Raw genomic sequence first — 23,416 nt, forward strand, 5'->3', positions numbered from 1 at the left:
GTATCTCGGACCTGCCTGGTGTGTTCCTTGTTCTTCATGATGCTCTCTGCGCTTTAAACGGACCTCTGAGACTATCACAGAGCAGGTGCATTTATACGGAAACTTGATTACACACAGGTAGATTCTATTTATCATCATTAGTCATTTAGGTCAACATTGGATCATTCAGAGATCCTCACTGAACTTCTGGAGAGAGTTTGCTGCACTGAAAGTAAAGGGGCTGAATAATTTTGCACGGCCAATTGTACAGTTTTTTATTTGTTAAAAAAGTTTGAAATATCCAATAAATTTCGTTCCACTTCATAATTGTGTCCCACTTGTTGTTGATTCTTCACAAAAAAATACAGTTTTATATCTTTATGTTTGAAGCCTGAAATGTGGCAAAAGTTCGAAAAGTTCAAGGGGGCCGAATACTTTCGCAAGGCACTGTATTTTAACAGTTCATAAAAGCATTGGGTCATAGCAGTCCCAGTACTATGAACAGTCTATTGACCAGAATAGACTGGACCCGGCCTATAGATGTAGAGGTGGTGAATCTATACGGCACCTCGATCTCCTTCCTTCTCCTGGCGTCTATGTCTTTGACTGACACTCCATACCAGGTGCACAGCACCCACAGACCGGCTGTCTTCATTATCTGTCGAGTCGCCACCAACGCCACGACACCCACCACAAAGCGGGCGCTGGCCAGGGCTAAGCGACCCAGTGTCAGTGCTGGCAGGGGTATGGGTAGCACCAACCTGGGGCTCAAATGTCTTCCCCAGCCTTTCATTTACCCAGTAGCCCACAGAACAGCCTGCACCCACCCCCAGGATGGTGGTGGTGTCCCCCCGCGTGGTGGTGTAATGGCCCAGCTCAGGGTAGGTGCAGCTCAGGAAGAGAGCCAGTACCAATGCCCCGACGAGGGAGAGTGGGGAGGTGAACTGGAGCCAGTTGAAGGTTTCCCAGTATGGATAGGTGACCAACATTAATGTGGCTGAGATTAGAGCACCACAGATCACGTCCTGAAACCAGCAAGGAGGGGGAGTATATACATACATGTATGTTATACATTTTTGTAACTGCTTAGACAGATGTATTCATAGTTGATTGAAGGGTGATGTGGTCTTTATGGTGATGAAGTGCTAGTCTGAGTCAGAGGAGGCTGGTGGGAATAGCAATAAGAGGACAGTCTCATTGTAATGGCTGGAATGGAATGAATGTAACAGAGTCATACATGTGGTTTCTATATGTTTGATACCGTTCCATTTCTTTCTTTGCAGACATTACAATGAGCCTGTCCTCCTATAGCTCCTCTCACCAGCCTCCTCTGGTCAGAGTGTTGCTCTGGAACCTAATTATCTCATATTTACTCCAAATACTCTTTACCGGTCATAATGAACTACTTATTCTTATGTAAAGGCATGATGAGTGTCAAAGTGAAAGGCAGGTCCCCCTAGCTAAGAGTGCCAGCCAGCCAGACATACAGTATGAATAATACATCCTGCATTGGGCCTGAATGTTTTATACATTACTTTATACAGTACTGTCGGGGCAGAGCAGCAGAAGAGACTTACCAGAGCGGAATGCATGCCTGTGCACAGACGACTCAGACACACCAACACAGACAGCACCCCCGCCACAAGCAGACCCACTTCAAACTGGAACTGTGGACAGAAAATAGAGGTACACACAAATCACACTCTGACAACAGGAGGTTGGTGGCACCTTAATCAGGGAGGACAGACTTGTGGTAATGGCTGGAGTGGAATGGTATCAAAAACGGTTTCAATGTTTCTGATAACATTCCATTCTCTCCATTCTTCCCCTCAGCAGCCTCCACTGACTCAGACGTGGGTACCCACGTGTGTGAGTGCACACACACAAACACACACACTACTACAAAATACACAACTTTCTGATGAGACATTCTCTGATAATCTAATAAATGATGGATATGATCTGAAAACCTCATCAGCTTGGGACTGTCAGACTATGATGGTGGAAGCAAGAAACTCCCAACATCCCCCTAAGACAATTACATCTTCTATCTGTCATCCATCTACATCCCCCTAAGACAATTACATCCTCTATCTGTCATCCATCTACATCCCCCTAAGACAATTACATCCTCTATCTGTCATCCATCTACATCCCCCTAAGACAATTACATCCTCTATCTGTCATCCATCTACATCCCCCTAAGACAATTACATCTTCTATCTGTCATCCATCTACATCCCCCTAAGACAATTACATCTTCTATCTGTCAACCATCTACATCCCCCTAAGACAATTACATCCTCTATCTGTCATCCATCTACATCCCCCTAAGACAATTACATCTTCTATCTGTCATCCATCTACATCTCCCTAAGACAATTACATCCTCTATCTGTCAACCATCTACATCCCCCTAAGACAAGTACATCTTCTATCTGTCATCCATCTACATCCCCCTAAGACAATTACATCTTCTATCTGTCATCCATCTACATCCCCCTAAGACAATTACATCCTCTATCTGTCAACCATCTACATCCCCCTAAGACAATTACATCCTCTATCTGTCATCCATCTACATCCCCCTAAGACAATTACATCTTCTATCTGTCATCCATCTACATCTCCCTAAGACAATTACATCCTCTATCTGTCAACCATCTACATCCCCCTAAGACAATTACATCTTCTATCTGTCATCCATCTACATCCCCCTAAGACAATTACATCCTCTATCTGTCAACCATCTACATCCCCCTAAGACAATTACATCCTCTATCTGTCAACCATCTACATCCCCATAAACATCTTATCCAAGATGGCGTAGCAGTCAGACGTCTTTGTCCTTCGTCTTGTCGTGTCCCATGTATATACAGTGGGGGAAAAAAGTATTTCTAATCCCCTGCTGATTTTGTACGTTTGCCCACTTAAAAAGAAATTATCAGTCTATAATTTTAATGGTAGGTTTATATGAACAGTGAGAGACAGAATAACAACAAAAAAATCCAGAAAAACGCATGTCAAAAATGTTATTAAATGATTTGCATTTTAATGAGGGAAATAAATATTTCACCCCTCTGCAAAACATGACTTAGTACTTGGTGGCAAAACCCTTGTTGGCAATCACAGAGGTCAGACGTTTCTTGTAGTTGGCCACCAGGTTTGCACACATCTCAGGAGGGATTTTGTCCCACTCCTCTTTGCAGATCTTCTCCAAGTCATTAAGGTTTCGAGGCTGACTTTTAGCAACTCAAACCTTCAGCTCCCTCGACAGATTTTCTATGGGATTAAGGTCTGGAGACTGGCTAGGCCACTCCAGGACCTTAATGTGCTTCTTCTTGAGCCACTCCTTTGTTGCCTTGGCTGTGTGTTTACCCATCCACGACCCATTTTCAATGCCCTGGCTGAGGGAAGGAGGTTCTCACCCAAGATTTGACAGTACATGGCCCCGTCAAATGATGCAGTGAAGTTGTCCTGTCCCCTTAGCAGAAAAACACCCCCAAAGCACAATGTTTCCACCTCCATGTTTGACGGTGGAGATGGTGTTCTTGGGGTCATAGGCAGCATTCCTCCTCCTCCAAACACGGTGAGTTGAGTTGATGCCAAAGAGCTCCATTTTGGTCTCATCTGACCACAACACTTTCACCAGTTGTCCTCTGAATCATTCAGATGTTCATTGGCAAAATTCAGACGGGCATGTATATGTATTTTTGAGCAGGGGGACCTTGCGGGCGCTGCAGGATTTCAGTCCTTCACGGCGTAGTGTGTTACCAATTGTTTTCTTGGTGACTATGGTCCCAGCTGCCTTGAGATCATTGACAAGATCCTCCCGTGTAGTTCTGGGCTGATTCCTCACCGTTCTCATGATCATTGCAACTCCACGAGGTGAGATCTTGCATGGAGCCCCAGGCCGAGGGATATTGACAGTTCTTTTGGTTTCTTCCATTTGCGAATAATCGCACCAAATGTTGTCACCTTCTCACCAAGCTGCTTGGCGATGGTCTTGTAGCCCATTCCAGCCTTGTGTAGGTCTACAATCTTGTCCCTGACATCCTTGGAGAGCTCTTTGGTCTTGGCCATGGTGGAGAGTTTGGAATCTGATTGATTGATTGCTTCTGTGGACAGGTGTCTTTTATACAGGTAACAAGCTGCGGTTAGGAGCACTCCCTTTAAGAGTGTGCTCCTAATCTCAGCTCGTTACCTGTATAAAAGACACCTGGGAGCCAGAAATCCTTCTGATTGAGATGGGGTCAAATACTTATTTCCCTCATTAAAATGCAAATCAATTTATAACATTTTTGACATGCGTTTTTCTCAATATTTTTGTTGTTATTCTGTTTCTCACTGTTCAAATAAACCTACCATTAAAATTATTGACTGATCATATTTTGTCAGTGGGCAAACATACAAAATCAGCAGGGGATCAAATACTTTTTTCCCCCACTGTATATATTTACATCTTTTCTTCACATATTTTTTAATATATTTTTTCTTCTAAAAACTCAACCTCAAAACACTCTCCTGCAACCCGCCTCACCAATTTAAAAAAAGTATTATTTACCTCAAATCTGAAATTTGAAATCCTCAACAGAAGCTAGCCAGAGGTTAGCCAGAGGTTGGCCAGTTCACTGGCTAACATTAGAGTTCAGCAAGCCACGGTTGGCGGTCATCAGCTATCCCTTAGCTCAAAAAGCTATCGCCAGTTTTGTACAGCGCAACTCAGACCAGAGCATACCGGACCTATTTTCTCTCCATATCCCCGGATTTCTACCGCAGGCTCTGGACATCTACACCTGGATCTTGCAGCTAGCTAGCTGCTACCCGAGTGACTATTGGCTAACGTCGGTCCCGGAGCTAACATCAATTATTCCGGAGCTAGCCAGCTGAAGAGTTCGATCAGCCACTCCTGGGCTACAATCACCTATCCGGACCCGTTTTACTGCCGATGCGGAGCCCCATCGGGCCTTCACGACTGGACTACCAACGTTATCTGCCCGAGGGAGTTATCCAACTGGCCCCTCCATCGCGACGTAACCTGAACGCCCATCTGCGGCCCGCTAATCGTTAGCTGTCTTATCGGCTGCTATCTGAATAGGTCTATCGGACAATTTTCTTGGGCCACTATAACTATAACTATTTTGCCAATTGGACTGGTCCCCTCTACCACACGGAACCCCACTAATCTACAGACGGAAACGCACGAGGTGGCTAAAAACAGACCTCCCTCCATCTTCTGCCCGCTTGCTACCTATGGCCCGGCTAGCTGTCTGAATCTCATGGGACCCTTAAGATCACTCGGCTAAGCATGCCTCTCCTTAATGTCAATTTGCCTTGTCCATGCTGTTCTGGTTAGTGTTTATTGGCTTATTTCACTGTAGAGTCTCTAGCCCTGCTCATAATACCTTATCCAACCTTTCAGTTCCACCACCCACACATGCTATGACATCTTCTGGTTTCAATGATGTTTCTAGAGACAATATCTCTCTCATCATTACTCAATTCCTAGGTTTACCTCCACTGTACTCACATCCTACCATACCTTTGTCTGTACATTATACCTTGAAGCTATTTTATCGCCCCCAGAAACCTGCTCCTTTTACTCTCTATTCTGGACGTCATAGACGACCAATTCTCATAGCTTTTAGCCATACCCTTATCCTACTCCTCCTCTGTTCCTCTGGTGATGTAGAGGTGAATCCAGGCCCTGCAGTGCCTAGCTCCACTCCTATTCCCCAGGCGCTCTCTTTTGATGACCTCTGTAACTGTAATAGCCTTGGTTTCATGCATGTTAACATTAGAAGCCTTCTCCCTCAGTTTGTTTTATTCACTGCTTTAGCACACTCTGCCAACCCGGATGTCCTAGCCGTGTCTGAATCCTGGCTTAGGAAGTCCACCAAAAACTCTGAAATCTTCATCCCTAACTACAACATTTTCAGACAAGATAGAACGGCCAAAGGGGGCGGTGTTGCAATCTACTGCAGAGATAGCCTGCAGAGTTCTGTCCTACTATCCAGGTCTGTACCCAAACAATTTGAACTTCTACTTTAAAAAATCCATCTCTCTAAAAACAAGTCTCTCACTGTTGCCGCCTGCTATAGACCACCCTCTGCCCCCCAGCTGTGCTCTGGACACCATATGTGAACTGATTGCCCCCCATCTATCTTCAGAGCTCGTGCTTCTAGGTGACCTAAACTGGGACATGCTTAACACCCCAGCCATCCTACAATCTAAGCTTGATGCCCTCAATCTCACACAAATGATCAATGAGCCTACCAGGTACCACCCCAAAGCCGTAAACACAGGCACCCTCATAGATATCATCCTAACCAACTTGCCCTCTAAATACACCTCTGCTGTTTTCAACCAAGATCTCAGCGATCACTGCCTCATTGCCTGCATCCGTAATGGGTCAGCGGTCAAACGACCTCCACTCATCACTGTCAAACGCTCCCTGAAATATTTCAGCGAGTAAGCCTTTCTAATCGACCTGGCTCGGGTATCCTAGAAGGATATTGACCTCATCCCGTCAGTAGAGGATGCCTGGTATTTTTTTTTAAATGCCTTCCTCACCATCTTAAATAAGCATGCCCCATTCAAGGAATTTAGAACCAGGAACAGATATAGCCCTTGGTTCTCTCCAGACCTAACTGCCCTTAACCAACACTAAAACATCCTGTGGCGTTCTGCATTAGCATCGAACAGCCCCCGTGATATGCAACTTTCAGGGAAGTTAGAAACCAATATACACAGGCAGTTAGAAAAGCCAAGGCTAGCTTTTTCAAGCAGAAATTTGCTTCCTGCAACACAAACTCAAAAAAGTTCTGGGACACTGTAAAGTCCATGGAGAATAAGAACACCTCCTCCCAGCTGCCCACTGCACTGAGGATAGGAAACTCTGTCACCTCCGATAAATCCACTATAATTGAGAATTTCAATAAGCTGGCCGTGCTTTCCACCTGGCTACCCCTACCGTGGTCAACAGCACTGCACCCCCCACAGCTACTCGCTCAAGCCTTCCCCATTTCTCCTTCTCCCAAATCCAGTCAGCTGATGTTCTGAAAGAGCTGCAAAATCTGGACCCCTACAAATCAGCCGGGCTAGAAAATTACAAAAATTACAGACAATTACATCCTCTATCTGTCATCCATCTACATCCCCCTAAGACAAGTACATCTTCTATCTGTCATCCATCTACATCCCCCTAAGACAATTACATCTTCTATCTGTCAACCATCTACATCCCCCTAAGACAATTACATCCTCTATCTGTCATCCATCTACATCCCCCTAAGACAATTACATCTTCTATCTGTCAACCATCTACATCCCCCTAAGACAATTACATCCTCTATCTGTCATCCATCTACATCCCCCTAAGACAATTACATCCTCTATCTGTCATCCATCTACATCCCCCTAAGACAATTACATCCTCTATCTGTCATCCATCTACATCCCCCTAAGACAATTACATCTTCTATCTGTCAACCATCTACATCCCCCTAAGACAATTACATCTTCTATCTGTCATCCATCTACATCCCCCTAAGACAATTACATCTTCTATCTGTCATCCATCTACATCCCCCTAAGACAATTACATCCTCTATCTGTCATCCATCTACATCCCCCTAAGACAATTACATCCTCTATCTGTCAACCATCTACATCCCCCTAAGACAATTACATCCTCTATCTGTCAACCATCTACATCCCCCTAAGACAATTACATCTTCTATCTGTCATCCATCTACATCCCCCTAAGACAATTACATCTTCTATCTGTCATCCATCTACATCCCCCTAAGACAATTACATCCTCTATCTGTCATCCATCTACATCCCCCCTAAGACAATTACATCTTCTATCTGTCATCCATCTACATCCCCCTAAGACAATTACATCTTCTATCTGTCATCCATCTACATCCCCCTAAGACAATTACATCTTCTATCTGTCAACCATCTACATCCCCCTAAGACAATTACATCCTCTATCTGTCAACCATCTACATCCCCCTAAGACAATTACATCCTCTATCTGTCAACCATCTACATCCCCCTAAGACAATTACATCTTCTATCTGTCATCCATCTACATCCCCCTAAGACAATTACATCTTCTATCTGTCAACCATCTACATCCCCCTAAGACAATTACATCCTCTATCTGTCATCCATCTACATCCCCCTAAGACAATTACATCTTCTATCTGTCATCCATCTACATCCCCCTAAGACAATTACATCCTCTATCTGTCATCCATCTACATCCCCCTAAGACAATTACATCTTCTATCTGTCATCCATCTACATCCCCCTAAGACAATTACATCTTCTATCTGTCATCCATCTACATCCCCCTAAGACAATTACATCCTCTATCTGTCATCCATCTACATCCCCCTAAGACAATTACATCCTCTATCTGTCATCCATCTATTCTGCCACTTTGACATATGGACTGCCTTAAAGACATCCTCTGTTTTTCAACTGTCTCTGTCCATCTTCCCTTCCCTCTCCATCCTTTTATATCATTTACCCATTTGTGTTTTTGTTTCCCTCCATTTCAATGACAGTGAAGAGAGCCTATGTCATGTGTATTCATTGACCTCCTTTTCTCCTTTCCCCCTCCCTCCCTCCCTGCTTCTCTCTCTCTTTCTTGTGTCTGTTCCTTTCCCTTGCAGTTGGGGGGCCTTTCAGAAGAAGTTAATGAAGAATGGACTCTGAATGGACACAAAGGATGTTGGGATGGAGGGGCCACTGTGATTGACTGTCCTGACCTTTCACCCCTCAGAACCTAAGAGATCGCCTCAGGCCATTCAGACCACTAAACATCTATAGCTATGTACCCTCTCAGAAACAGAAACTAAGTCACCACTGCAGTACACTACCACTGTATCTGAGGCTGGTGTTGTTTGAGTAGCTGATTGATTGATTGTTCTGTGTGAGACAGAGAGAGAGAGAGAGAGAGAGAGAGAGAGAGAGAGAAGAGAGAGGGAGAGAGAAGAGAGAGAGAGAGAGAGAGAGAGAGAGAGAGAGAGAGAGATTGACAGTCATTTACTCTAGTCTATCAGAGGAACAAAGCAGCTGTGGAGTGTGTCTGATGGTGACTGGCCACTCCGCCCCTCCCACCACATTGCCAGGAAGGGCAGTCAGGGTCAGGACTCAAGGACTCAGGAGAGACAAGCCCCCTGAACAGAGATGCTTACACCTATTTCAGGTCCTTCAAATCTGCATACACTGAAGGTCTAGAGGCAAGTCATTTTTTCAGACAAGGCTGTACAGTGTCCAGCAAACTACACTGAACAAAAATATAAATGCAACATTAAAGTGTTGGTTACATGTTTCATGAGCTGAAATAAATAAAAAAAATCCCAGAAATTTTTCATAGGCACAAAAAGCTTATTTCTCTCAAATATTGTGCACAAATGTGTTTACATCCCTGTTAGTGAGCATTGTAGCATTGTAACTATGTTGGCACCAAACTCTCCATATTTATTTTACATCTATAGTTCTGTACAGGCCTTGTCCCAGGGGAGTGAGCAAGCGATGAGTCTCACCCAAGACTGAGTAGCAGAAGCTTGGCAGGGGACCCAAGAGGCTCAGGGTGCTGCATAGGCCTCACTTGAACCCTGGAAGGGGCGCTGAGGAGTAGGGTGAAGAAGATGGCGGTGCTGGCCATGACGTGAGTGGAGGGAAGGCCATACTCAGCGTCCACACGCTTCTCCAGCTTCACCACCGGGGGCGATAGAGGGAGTGGCAGCTTCAGCACATCCTTCAGGGCCTGGCCGATGTACATAACCATCTGGAGGAGAGGAGAGAATGAGAAGAGAGAAGAGGAGAAAAGGAGGGCAGAGGAGAGGACAGGACCGGAAAAGAGGAGGCGGAGGGGAGGTAATAATGGCTATACAAATACATTTGATTGATTGGATGGAACTCTACACTTTTACTGTGGAAAGAATAAATCAAAAACATTGTAATGTATGAATCAAACCTGACTGTTCAATGCTCCATTAAGAATGGCCACACAGTATCCTATAAATAAGTAATCATTCAGTCTGTAGCAACCAGTTTGCAAGATGCAAGACACACTTCTATAAACAGAGCCGAGTCTGCAGTTGCCCAGTAACACAATCTACTTTAAGAATCAAATACAGCCATGAGCTGCTGACAGTGTCTTCAGTTGAGGGTGACTGTCTCTACACCTACAGGAACACAGACACACTCCACTTAGGCCCTGTACACACTCAGGTTCTTTGACAATGGTTGTGAAACAACTGATATTTTAGTGATACAGAGTTTGTGCAGAACAAATATGCGTTGTACATCAGTTGTATAACCTGAGTACACACTGACTGTCTACTACACATCCTTAGGAGACGGTGCAAGTGGGACACGGGGGCTGCCCCTCCACCCTGGTTGGAGTTGTATTTAGCTCTGCCTTTTATATTTAATGAGAGAGAGAGAGACAGAGAGAGAGACAGAGAGAGAGACAGAGAGAGAGAGAGAGAGAGAGAGAGAGAGAGAGAGAGAGAGAGAGAGAGAGAGAGAGAGAGAGAGAGAGAGAGAGAGAGAGAGAGAGAGAGACAGAGAGAGAGAGAGAGAGAGAGAGAGAGAGAGAGAGAGAGAGAGAGAGGGTAGGAAGGAGTATGTGAGCGACAGAAAGAAAGATATAGAGGTGGTGACTATTCCTATTAACAGGATGGGAACACTATAATCAGTGAGTGTTTCAGTAACCATGGTCTATGAGAGATAAAACTGCCTACAGGCTTCTTATCCTCATGGTTAACATAGCAACCAGAGATTAATACTGAAAGAGAGAGGGAATAGAAGAGGAAGAAGGAGGGAGGGAAGGAGGGAGGGAAGGAGGGAAGAAAGTCACTACCATTTTAGCAAACAGCCTCTTGTTCCCTCGGAAGAAATACTGTCCCAAAGCAATGATGAGGTCAATAAAACAGACTGTGTGTGTGTGTGTGTGTGTGTGTGTGTGTGTGTGTGTGTGTGTGTGTGTGTGTGTGTGTGTGTGTGTGTGTGTGTGTGTGTGTGTGTGTGAGCAAGCAAGCATGTGTGTTGGAGTTTACAGGTGGCTTGTTCCCTCGGAAGAAATACTGTCCCTGATGCTACTGCCTCCAAGACATGGGCACCATTTACTCTGCCTCCACCCCAACGAACATTTATTTATTCATCACTGCTACAGTTCTGAAATATATAGTGCTATTTCTGTTTATATTGTTGTTGTTTTTTATGACCATTTTTTTTTTTCACTTAGTCCTGCATGTTGGAGCTCGGAGCCTAAGATTTTCACTGTACCCTGCAATCACACCTGCAACTCTGCACATGTGACTATTAAACACGCTGAATCTGAACCTGAATAATATCATACCCTGCCCTTGTCAACAGACCACCGATCATATCAATCTCACTGGTACTGTCCTCAGATCAACCTATACGGTGGGCCAATACATTAGGCTCTTTGTGTGGTGCCACGTCAAAGGACTGGCCAGTCACCATCACATGAAGAGATGAGTTACAGATGATCCAGGTCATGAACAGATAGCAGCAGTGCAGATTTAGCTGAATGAATGAGAGTATTGATCGGACCCAGTGTCACTCTGGACTTTGATCAACATGGGAGGGTGCTGGGAAAGGAGAAATGGGCTGTTTCCCTTCGAAATCTGATATATTATGAATGAAAGTATATATTTATTAATGCCACGTAGTTACAGGGTTAAAACAGAAACCACTCAAAGGGTAACAGTTTAGGCATTGATTATGAGGGGTTGAGGTTAGGGCTATGGTTTGGGGAAGGCTTAAAACAACATAATAAAAAACAACTATCATGAAGTGACAGCTTAACAGAGCATTGTAAACTTGGTGGTGCAGTGGTCTAAGCAGTGCACTCTAAGTCTGAGCATCACACAAGTTCACGCCCAGTGCTGGGCAATTGTTGTTATATTTTTTGGGGGTTTGGGGGGGGGGTCGCAGAGGAAGGCATATCGACATTCTGGGGACCTTTTCAAATGTCCGAAATTAAAGTTTATTTCTAGTGATCAGACTGGTTACAGGGGGAGAACACATACAGTAGTTGGTTTGTTTTCTGAGTAGGTAATAAATGCTATGGTAAGTCCTGTCAATACAGCATGATTCAGGAAGAGGACCAGAGTGGAGAGGGTCAGTCTGTAATTCAGTGATGTTAGTTATGATCATTAAGAAAAGATGTGTGTTACCCTGTAAGTAAGGTGCGTGTTGTGATCAACGAGGAGGAGTGTGTGCGCGTGCGTACGAGTGTGTGTGCGTGCGTGTGTGTGTGTGAGGGGACAGTGTGAACCCTAGAAAACACCAGCTTCACAATAAGAGGACTTTACAAGTGCAGGGCTGACCAAATGGTTCCTATAGAGAGAGATCCTCAAAGCAATGATGAGGCCAATAAAACAGACTGTGTGTGTGTGTGTGTGTGTGTGTGTGTGTGTGTGTGTGTGTGTGTGTGTGTGTGTGTGTGTGTGTGTGTGTGTGCATGTGCACATATGTGCGTGGTTGCGTACGTGCGTGTGTGAGCAAGCAAGCATGTGTGTTGGAGTTTACAGGTTGCTGGGTGTTCAGAGTTCACTTTCCAAACCATTCCTCCCCTGGGGCAGAACATTGTCAGGTCGCTCAGAGGGCATTCACCTGCACTGGAGGAAAGGACACAGAGTGCACACAAACTCACTGCCACTCAAATCAGAGTGTGTATGTATGTGTGCGTGCGTGCGCGCGTGTGTGTGTGTGTGTGTGTGTGTGTGTGTGTGTGTGTGTGTGTGTGTGTGTGTGTGTGTGTGTGTGTGTGTGTGTGTGTGTGTGTGTGTGTGTGTGTGTGTGTGTGTGTGTGTGTGTGTGTGTGTTTGAGCTTCATGGTCAAAGCATACCTAGATGCAGGAACATGGATGATCTATGAGTATAAACGATTCATTATTAGATGTTTATAACTCAGTAATAAACAGTTATAACACAATGGTTGAGTCATTTAAGGACCCTCCTGTTCTGTTCTATTGCCTGTCCCTTCACCCTGTAGCACCAGTCCACCTGGCCCCTGTGGTCCCTGTGGCCTGGGGACATGGGGATGAAAGGCTGGGTCAGAGAGGGGTAAGGGGGACAGGGATGAAAGGCTGGGTCAGAGAGGGGTAAGGGGGACAGGGATGAAAGGCTGGGTCAGAGAGGGGTAAGGGGGACAGGGATGAAAGGCTGGGTCAGAGAGGTGTAAGGGGGACAGGGATGAAAGGCTGGGTCAGAGAGGGGTAAGGGGGACAGGGATGAAAGGCTGGGTCAGAGAGGGGTAAGGGGGACAGGGATGAAAGGCTGGGTCAGAGAGGGGTAAGGGGGACAGGGATGAAAGGCTGGGTCAGAGAGGGGTAAGGGGGACAGGGATGAAAGACTGGGTCAGAGGGGTAAGGGGGACAGGGATGAAAGGCTGGGTCAGAGAGGGGTAAGGGGGACAGGGATGAAAGGCTGGGTCAGAGAGAGGTAAGGGGTGAGAGGAGGTGAGGGAGAAGGAGAAGAAGAGCTTCATTGTCTCACACACACTCTCTCTCTTACACACATGATAAAACATGAGATTGTATGGGATGTTCAAGCAAGGCATCAGTCTGTGACGCTGCTTTGGTATACCATATCGGTGTGGGTATTTCCAGTTAAACATTTATTTTCTGTAATGAAACCGCAGGTGTGAATTTAATAGGTAGCAGTGGAAGAGAGAGATAAAATATTTATGTCTGGGAGGATGGTTTGAAGAGCAGAGAAGACTGTCTGCATCCGAAATGGCACCCCAATCCCTATATTGTGGTCAAAAGTAGGGGCCTATATAGTCAACTCTTTTGACCAGGTCACATAGGGCCCACTATACATGGAATATGGTTCCATTTGGTACCTTCTCTGTTCTTCAAACCATACTTACTCACATAGATATTTTCTCTCTTTTTGTAACCACGTGACTTACGGTCCAGATGTTGACAAGGCGTCTGCAGAGGAAGGGGTCCAGGTTCCAGTGTAAGCAAGGCGGGAAGGTGATGTAGAAGAACTCGTGACCCAGCCTGGCCGACACCAGGAACAGGAAGTATAGCAGCCGGTTCCTCACCTCATACTGGGGCCTAGCAGACACCTGTGGGTGGGTACAGAGTTAGTAGTCTCTCTAGACAAACAGGTTGCCTCCCACAATGTAAGATCAGGGATATCTGAGACTAGAAAAAGAGGGAAACCTTATTAATTACAGTAAACGTTTTTTTGCCACTCATTCACAGTGTAAAAGCAGAGTAGCCTACAGTATAATAACAAAAGGAGGCTCATTGCAGGTCATTGTCATTCCAATCATTTTCACTCCTCTGTAACTATATGCTGAACAAGATAACCACTTGTAGCCTCAAATGAACATATTAACTATTTGTTTATGGCCTCGGCTCGACCTGTACAACTTGTACAAGTTAGCAGGAGCAGACTCGTAATAGACCATGGAGCATTGTTATCAACTCCAGCTTTTGGACAGCGTTGTCAGTTGAAGTCTTTATCTCACGAGTCACATGGATAGCCTATGAAAAGCAATGAATGGCAGTTTACTTCTGATTTCAATTTAGAAAAATATTTCGTCTTTTGGAAAATAATTTCACAAACATGTTTTAGGCACTTCCATTTCCGGGAGTCACCATCAGGACCGCCAATGTGTGATGGAGGGAAAAGAGAAACAGAAGCACGTCTGATCCAGTTGTGACATCATCCTCATCCGCGCCAGCTTCATCATGATGGCGCCGACAGAGATGACAGCATCGCGACTAGCTCTTAAGCAACTCTGCAGTATTTTGTTTGCTTATGTCTATTTTTTACGTTATTAGCTCAAGAATTGTTTTGTGTCATACACACAGCCGGGAAGAACTATTGTATATTAGAGTGGCGGTAACTCACCAGAACTTCCAGCATTACAACCAGGATTACCACTTCTCTGGAGCGGATCCCTTGTTTGCTCTCCCCAGAGCAATCTAACTTATTCCGGATGCTGACCCAAAACCACGCCGGAGAAGGAGAGGTACTCGAGGCGGTCTTCTGGTCCAACTTAAGAAGCATGCACACCACCCACCGCTCCCGAGTATTTTACTCGCTAATGTCCAAACTCTGGATAATAAAATTGATGAGCTCAAGGTGAGAGTTTATTTTCAGAGAGACACCAGGGATTGTAACATACTCTACTTCGCGGAAACATGGCTTTCTCAAGATATACTGTCTGACACGGTAAAGCCAGTTGGTTTCTCAGTACATCGCACCGACAGGAACAAACATCTCTCTGGGAAGCAGAAGGATGGAGCTATATGTTTTATGATTAATGACTTATGGTGTAACTGTGATTACATACTGTCATGTCCTGACCATAGCAAACTGTTATTTTCTATGGTAGAGTAGGTCAGGGCGTGACAGGGGGGGTTTTCTAGTTTAGATTTTCTATGTTGTTATGTTCTAGTTTTGTATTTCTATGTTGGGCTTTGGTTGGGATGATCTCCAATTAGAGGCAGCTGGTCATCGTTGTCTCTAATTGGAGATCATACTTAAGTAGGTGTTTTTCCCACCTGGGTTTGTGGGAGATTGATTTTGAGTATGTGTATGTTTCACCTCTGCGTCACGGTTTGTTGTTTTTAGTTCTTTAGTTTATGTGTATGTATTGCATAGTTTCACAGTTCAATAAAATATGTGGAACGATAATCACGCTGCATTTTGGTCCGCTTCATCCGTGACAGAATCTCCCACCACAAAAGGACCAAGCAGCGTGGTCAGGAGACATGGACCTGGGAAGACATCCTGGACGGCAAGGGATCCTGGACGTGGGAGGAGATCCAGGCTGGATGGGATCGCCTCCCATGGGAACAGGTGGAGGCAGCGAGAGCAGAGCGGCGACGAGATGAGGAACTAGCACGGCAATGAGGCAAGCACGAGAGGCAGCCCCCAAAAACAATTGGGGGGGAGGGGCTGGCACACGGGGAGATTGGCTAAGTCAGGGTTCAGACCTGAGTCAACTCCCTGTGTTTACCGTGGGGAGCGAGTGACTAAGCAAGCACCGTGTTATGCGGTGATGCGCACTGTCGCATGTGCGCATTCACAGTCCGGTGCGATCTGTGCCCGCGCCCCGCATTTGCCGAGCAAGGTTGAGCATTCAGCCAGGAAGGGTGGTGCCAGCTCAGCGCTCCTAGTCTCCAGTTCGCCTTCTCGGTCCAGGATATCCTGCGCCGGCTCTGCGCACTGTGCCGCCAGTGCGTACTCACAGCCCAGTGGATCCTGTGCCAGCGCCCCGCATTTGCCGGGCGAAAGTAAGCATCCAGCCAGGACGGGTTATGCTAGCTCTGTGCTCGAGACCTCCAGTGCGCCTCCACGGCCCAGTATATCCTGTGCCTGCTCCATGTACCTGGCCTCCAGTGAGTCTATCCAGCCTGGTACGCCCAGTTCCTGCTTCTCGCACTCGCCCTGAGGTGCGTGTTACCAGTCTGGCACCTCCTGTGCCAGCCCCACGCATCAGGCCTCCAGTGCGCCTTCCCAGTCCAGAGCTTCCGGCGACGTCCCCCAGTCCGGAGCCTCCAGCGACGTTCCCTAGTCCGGTGAGACCTGTTCCGGCTCCACGTAAGAAGCCTCAGTGATGATCCATGGTCCGAAGCCTCCAGTGATGATCCATGGCACGAAGCCTCCAGTGATGATCCATGGCCCGGAGCCTGTAGTGATGATCCATGGCACGAAGCCTCCAGTGATAATCCATGGCCCGGAGCCTCCAGTGATAATCCATGGAAAGAAGCCTGTAGGGATGATCCATGGCCCGGAGCCTGTAGGGATGATCCATGGCACGAATCCTCCAGTGATGATCCATGGCACAAAGCCTCCAGTGGTGATCCATGGCGCGGAGCCTGCAGTGATGATCCATGGCATGGAGCCTGTAGCAACGGTCCCCAGTCCGGAACCTCCTGAGACGGCCCACAGTCCGGAACCTCCTGAGACGGTCCACAGTCCGGAACCTCCTGAGACGGCCCACAGTCCGGAACCTCCTGAGACGGCCCACAGTCCGGAACCTCCTGAGACGGCCCACAGTCCGGAACCTCCTGAGACGGCCCACAGTCCGGAACCTCCTGAGACGGACCACAGTCCAGAACCTCCTGAGACGGCCCCCAGTCCAGAATCTCCTGAGACGGCCTCCAGTCCGGAACCTCCAGCGACGGCCCGCAGTCCAGAGTCTCCGGCGGCGGTCCGCAGTCCAGAACCTCCGGTGATGATCCAGGGTCCGGGTCCTTCGGCGACGATCCAGGGTCCGGTGACACAAAAGCGGAGGGATCAGCAGGCGGAGCAGGGGTTACATCCCGAACCGGAGCCGCCTCCCCTGCTGGAGGATCCGCGGGATGAGAAGGTTCTTCGTACTGCACCAGAGCCGCCATAGACATTAGTCACCCACCCTAACCCTCCCTTTTTTTTTTTTTTTAAGTGCGTTCGGAATCCGCACCTTTGGGGGGGGGGGTACTATCACGTCCTGACCATAGAAAACGGTTATTTTCTATGGTAGAGTAGGTCAGGGCGTGACAGGGGGGGTTTTCTAGTTTAGATTTTCTATGTTGTTATGTTCTAGTTTTGTATTTCTATGTTGGGCTTTGGTTGGGATGATCTCCAATTAGAGGCAGCTGGTCATCGTTGTCTCTAATTGGAGATCATACTTAAGTAGGTGTTTTTCCCACCTGGGTTTGTGGGAGATTGATTTTGAGTATGTGTATGTTTCACCTCTGCGTCACGGTTTGATGTTTTTAGTTCTTTAGTTTATGTGTATGTATTGCATAGTTTCACAGTTCAATAAAATATGTGGAACGATAATCACGCTGCATTTTTGGTCCACTTCATCCTACGACATCCGTGACACATACAGGAACTCAAGTCCTTCTGTTCACCCGATCTAGAATATCTCACAATTAAATGCCGACCGTACCATCTCCTGAGAGAATTTTTGTCAATAATAGCCACAGCGGTCTATGTCCCTTCCAAGCGGATACCACGACGGCCCTCAAAGAACTTCACTGGACTTTATGCAAACTGGAATCCATATATCCTGAGGCTGCATTTATTGTAGCTGGGGATTTTAACAAAGCAAATTTTAGGAAAAGGCTCCCGAAATTCTATCAACATATTGATTGTTGTATTCGCGCTGCTAAAACCCTCGACCATTGTTATACTACCTTCCAGAATGCATATAATGCCCTCCCTCGCCCTCCATTCAGCAAATCGGACAACAATTCCATCTTGTTTCTCCCCTCCTATAGGCAGAAACTCAAAAAGGAACCACCCGTGGTGAGGACTATTCGATGCTGGTCTGACCAATTGGAATCCACACTTCAAGATTGTTTTGATCACGTGGACTGGGATATGTTCAGAGTAGCTTCAGAAAATAATATCGACACATATACCGATACGGTGAATGAGTTTATCAAGAAGTGCATAGGAGATGTTGTACCCACTGTGACTATTAAAACCTACCCCAACCAGAAACCGTGGACAGATGGGAGCATTCGCGCAAAACTGAAAGTGTGAACCACCACATTTAAGCAAGGCAAGAAGACAGGGAATATGGAAGAATACAAACAGTGTAGTTATTCCCTTCGCAAAGCAGTCAAGCAGGCTAAACGTTGGTATAGGGACAAAGTTGAGTCCCAGTTCAAAGGCTCAGACACGAGACGTATGTAGCCGGTTCTACAGACAATCACGGATTAGAAAGGGAAAACCAGCCACGTCGCGGACACCGACGTCTTGCTTCCGGACAGGCTGAACACCTTCTTCGCTCGATAATACAGTGCCACCGATGCGGCCTGCTATCAAGGACTGTGGGCTTGTCTTCTCTGTGGTCGAGAGTAAGACATTTAAGCGTGTCAACCCTTGCAAGGCTGATGGTATGATGGTATCCCTTACCGTGTCCTCAGAGCATGCGCAGACCAGCTGTCTGGTGTGCTCACAGATATATTCAATCTCTCCCTATCCCAGTCTGTTGTCCCCACATGCTTCAAGATGACCACCATTGTCCCTGTACCTAAGAAAGCAAAGGTAAGTGAACTAAATGACTATCGCCCAGTAGCACTCACCTCTGTCATCATTAAGTGCTTTGAGAGACTAGTCTAGGATCATATCACCTCCACCTTACCTGCCACCCTAGACCCTCTTCAATTTGCTTACCGCCCCAATAGATCCACAGACAATGCAATTGCCACCACACTGCACACTGCCCGATCCCATCTGGACAAGAAGCATACATCTGTAAGAATGCTGTTCATTGACTATAGCTCAGCATTCAACACCATAGTACCCTCCAAGCTCATCATCAAGCTCGAGGCCCTGGGTCTGAACCCCGCCCTGTGCAATTGGGTCCTGGACTTCCTGACGAGTCGCCCCAGGTGGTGAAGGTAGGAAACAACACCTCCTATTTGCTGATCCTCAAAACTGGGGCCCCACAAGGGTGCATTCTCAGCCCCCTCCTGCACTCCCTGTTCACCCTTGACTGCGTGGCCAAGCACGCCTCCAACTCAATCATTAAGTTTGCAGACGACACAACAATAGTAGGCTTGATTACCAACAACAATGAGACAGCCTACAGGGAGGAGGTGAGGGCTCTGGGAGTGTGTTGCCAGGAAAATAACCTCTCACTCAACGTCAACAAAACTATGGAGATGATCGTGAACTTCAGGAAACAGCAGAGGGAGCACCCCCCCTATCCACATCAATGGGACCGCAGTGGAGAAGGTGGAAAGCTTCAAGTTCCTTCACGTACACATCACTGACAAACTGAAATGGTCCACCCACACAGACAGTGTGGTGAAAAAGGCGCAACAGTGCCTCTTCAACCTCAGGAGGCTAAAGAAATGTGTCTTAAAACCTAAAACCCTTACAAACTTTTACAGATGCACAGCCGAGAGCATCTGTCGGGCTGTATCACTGCCTGGTACAGCAACTTCACCGCCCACAACCGCAAAGCTCTCCAGAGGGTGGTGCGGTCTGCCCAGTGCATTACCGGGGGCAAACTTCCCGCCCTCCAGGACACCTACAGCACCCGATGCCATAGGAAGAACAAAAAGATCATCAAGGACAACAACCACCCGAGCCACTGCCTGTTCACCCCGCTATCATCCAGAAGGCGAGGTCAGTACAGGTGCATCAAAGCTGGGACCGAGAGACTGAAAAACAGCTTCTATCTCAAGGCCATCAGACTGTTAAACAGCCATCTCCAGCACGTCAGAGGCAGCTGCCTATAGACATAGATTAGGAATCACTGGCCACTTTTAGAAATGGATCACTAGCCACTGCAATAATGTTTCTGTATCTAGCATTACTCATCTCATATGTATAAACTGCACTCGACACTATTCTACAGTATCTTAGTCACTTTTAAATTGTGTTTACATATTGCATCATCCATTTCATATGTATATACTGTATTGTATTCTATACTACACCACTGACTGTTAAACAGCCATCTCCAGCACATCAGAGGCTGCTGCCTATAGACATAGATTAGGAATCACTGGCCTCTTTAAGGAAATGAAACACTAGCCACTTTAATAATGTCTCCGTATCTTGCATTGCTCATCTCATATGTGTAAACTGTATTCTATACTATTCTAGGGTTTCTTAGTCACTTTAATTGTTTGTAAATATTGCATCATCCATCTCATATGTATATACTGTACTCTATACTATGTTACTGTATCTTAGTCCAATGCCGCTCTGACATATATGTATATATATTCTTAATTCATTCCTTACTTAGATTTACGTGTTCTTTTGGGTATATGTTGTGAAACTGTTAGATATTACTGCACTGTCGGAGCTAGAAGCACAAGCATTTCACTACACCCGCAATAACATCTGCTAAACACGTGTATGTGACCAATAACATTTGATTTGATTTGAAGGCCTTCAGAGGTCCTCATCAGGTTGGAACTGCTTTCGATATTGAATGTCTGTTGTATCTAAGTTTAAAGTAGCTTAAACAAAATAATAGCCTAGGCTAAATGCTCAAGTCAGGTCATAGGCTATGTAGGCTATGTTAAGTCACATTTGAATAGCCTAACAAACACCTCAAAACAAACACGGATGTTGGGTTGTTTGTTTAGACTACTCATAGCCTACTTGGTTTCATTCTTCAAAATAAATGCAATGAATAAGACTGCAAAATCGGATAAACAATCTGTAAGCAATCTCTACCTTCAATCAAAGAAAGGTGGACTAACAAGAAAAGCCTGTCTGAAGGTACAGGGCCGCTGTCAGAATTAATCAGTTGGACAGGATTTTGATTTCCATAGGGGGGCACGTATTTTTCATGGGACAATTTTTTAAAATGGGTTTTATAGCAAAGACATCTACATTATTAAGTCTATTGATTCACCTGTGCATCAATCTAAGTAACATAATACATAAATCCCCAGAAAAATATGTCAGTTTAAGCTCCAGATATCGGCATGGGCTGAGTCTCAATCCACTGCATCTGTATATGTCGGCCTTCCACATCTGCAGTGGAAGGTGGCCGAGCTACAGCGGTGTTTGTCAGACCATGAGACATCCCTAAAATTGGGCTTCTCGCCAAACTGTCTGTAGTGTTCGAATGGTTAAAACTGAATATGACCTACCCTTGCCAAACCCGGACAACGGTGGAACAATTGCGCGCCACCCTATGGAACTCCCAATCACAGCCTGATGTGATACAGCCTGGATTTGAACCAGGGACTGTAGTGATGCCTCTTGTACTAAGATGCTGTGCCTTAGACCACTGCGCCACTCGGGAGCAAACTGAGACAGAGGGTTGCAGTTTAGTTTGTTCGGATGCTTTATATGATTGATGAGTCCTTCTGTTGGTGTGCGTTTCAATCATATAAATGATCCATTTTAAATATTTTATTTGGATGGGCAAGGAGGTATGGAATAGAGGCTATACCTTCCCAAGGCCAGCCCATAACGCCAGCCCATAACGCCAGCCCTGGGAAGGTAGCCTATAGCCCACTGGGCACATACATCAATTCAAAATCTTGTTTAAATTTACATTTGGTTAAGTTGTCAACTAACGTGGATTAAATGTAAAATCTACAAAACAATGCCTATGTCAATGGATTTACAGTAGGTTAAAAGTTAGGTGAAAAAAAATACAAAATTCTCTTACATTGATTACTTTTTACTTTTTGCAAATCCAATCAGTTTTCCACGTTGATTCAACATCATCGCATTAAATTTGGGGATTGAAATGACCTGGAAACAACATTGATTATAACCAGTTTTAACATCATCGCATTACATTTGGGGGTTGAAATGACCTGGAAACAATATTGATTATAACCAGTTTTTGCCCAGTGGGAGCCTACATTCTTCTGTTTCTTCAACTCAATAACTCAAACTCTCAGAAAAGTTTACACTTACACCAACACTGTATCCATTTTCCTTGTGTTTGTCATTTGAGTTGCTGTCGTCATTGGTAATAACGTGTCCATTACCGCACCGCAGTCGAGCAAGTTGGTGAGGTGCTTCCGCGTCTATGAGCGGCGTCTCCCGCGGAGGGTGCACCCAGTTTCCGTTCTGATGTGCGGCTTCGATGAGGAACAGACCACATGCCCTCTGGAACTTGGCCACAAACTCCGAACCATGCAGATATTTAAGCAGTTTGAGCATCGCAACTCTCTCAAGAGTAGCCTATGAGGTGTATGGGAACAGACTGGCAGATACAGACTAAGACAGAGCGCATTACCCACCCTTGGGCTCATCCCACACAGAGGTGTGTTTTCTGTGAGTGCAGGTGCGGTTTGACAGGTGTGTGGGGGATACCCCAGGAGCACGGAGCTGTCATAAAGCCAGACAAATTCACCGACCTTTAGACTACGTGAAAAGATCAACCACTATTTTTGAAACCCTTATATTAACTTTTTTTTCTTTATTGTCAATGTATTCTAATAGTCTATAACATTGTAGCCTATGTTTATCTGCAGGGCCTGCGTGTGTGTTGTGTGTGTGAGTGCGTGTGCGTGTGCGTGCGCCCGTGTGTGTCTTTCTTTTTTAAAGTATTTTGTTCAACATATAGCCTAATGAGGCCAAATGGGCTTAAGGTTATGCTATATGCCTTTATTCAATAAGTGATATTGAACCTGAAGACTTAATGGGTCAAATAAAATAAGTATCTACTTTTGGCCTTATACAGAATAATACATATGCAATATTCCCAAAACGGGAAATGCTGCAAGGTGCAAATTGCCTATGTCGGTTTAGGTTATAGTCTTTGCTAGGTAAAGCCCCGCATTATCTCAGCTCACTGGTCACCATAGCAACACCCACCCATAGCACGCGCTCCAGCAGGTATATTTCACTGGTCACCCCCAAAGCCAACACTTCCTTTGGCCGCCTCTCCTTTCAGTTCTCTGCTGCCAATGACTGG

The 23,416-nt window shown here is 45.9% G+C and overlaps 1 protein-coding gene across 1 annotated transcript; it reads right to left on the reverse strand.

Moving 5' to 3' along the window:
* Positions 1-309: 309 nt before the first annotated feature.
* On the reverse strand, positions 310-23,236 carry LOC106613137 (sphingosine-1-phosphate phosphatase 2-like). The gene is given in 6 exon segments (XM_014215097.2): positions 310-733; positions 735-1,004; positions 1,557-1,646; positions 9,611-9,790; positions 13,955-14,116; positions 22,411-23,236. Coding segments are annotated over 6 exon segments (1,227 nt in total). The 5' UTR covers positions 22,660-23,236; the 3' UTR covers positions 310-457.
* Positions 23,237-23,416: the final 180 nt, after the last annotated feature.

This window comes from Salmo salar, chromosome ssa09, assembly GCF_905237065.1.
Source record: "Salmo salar chromosome ssa09, Ssal_v3.1, whole genome shotgun sequence".
Lineage (NCBI taxonomy): Eukaryota > Metazoa > Chordata > Actinopteri > Salmoniformes > Salmonidae > Salmo > Salmo salar.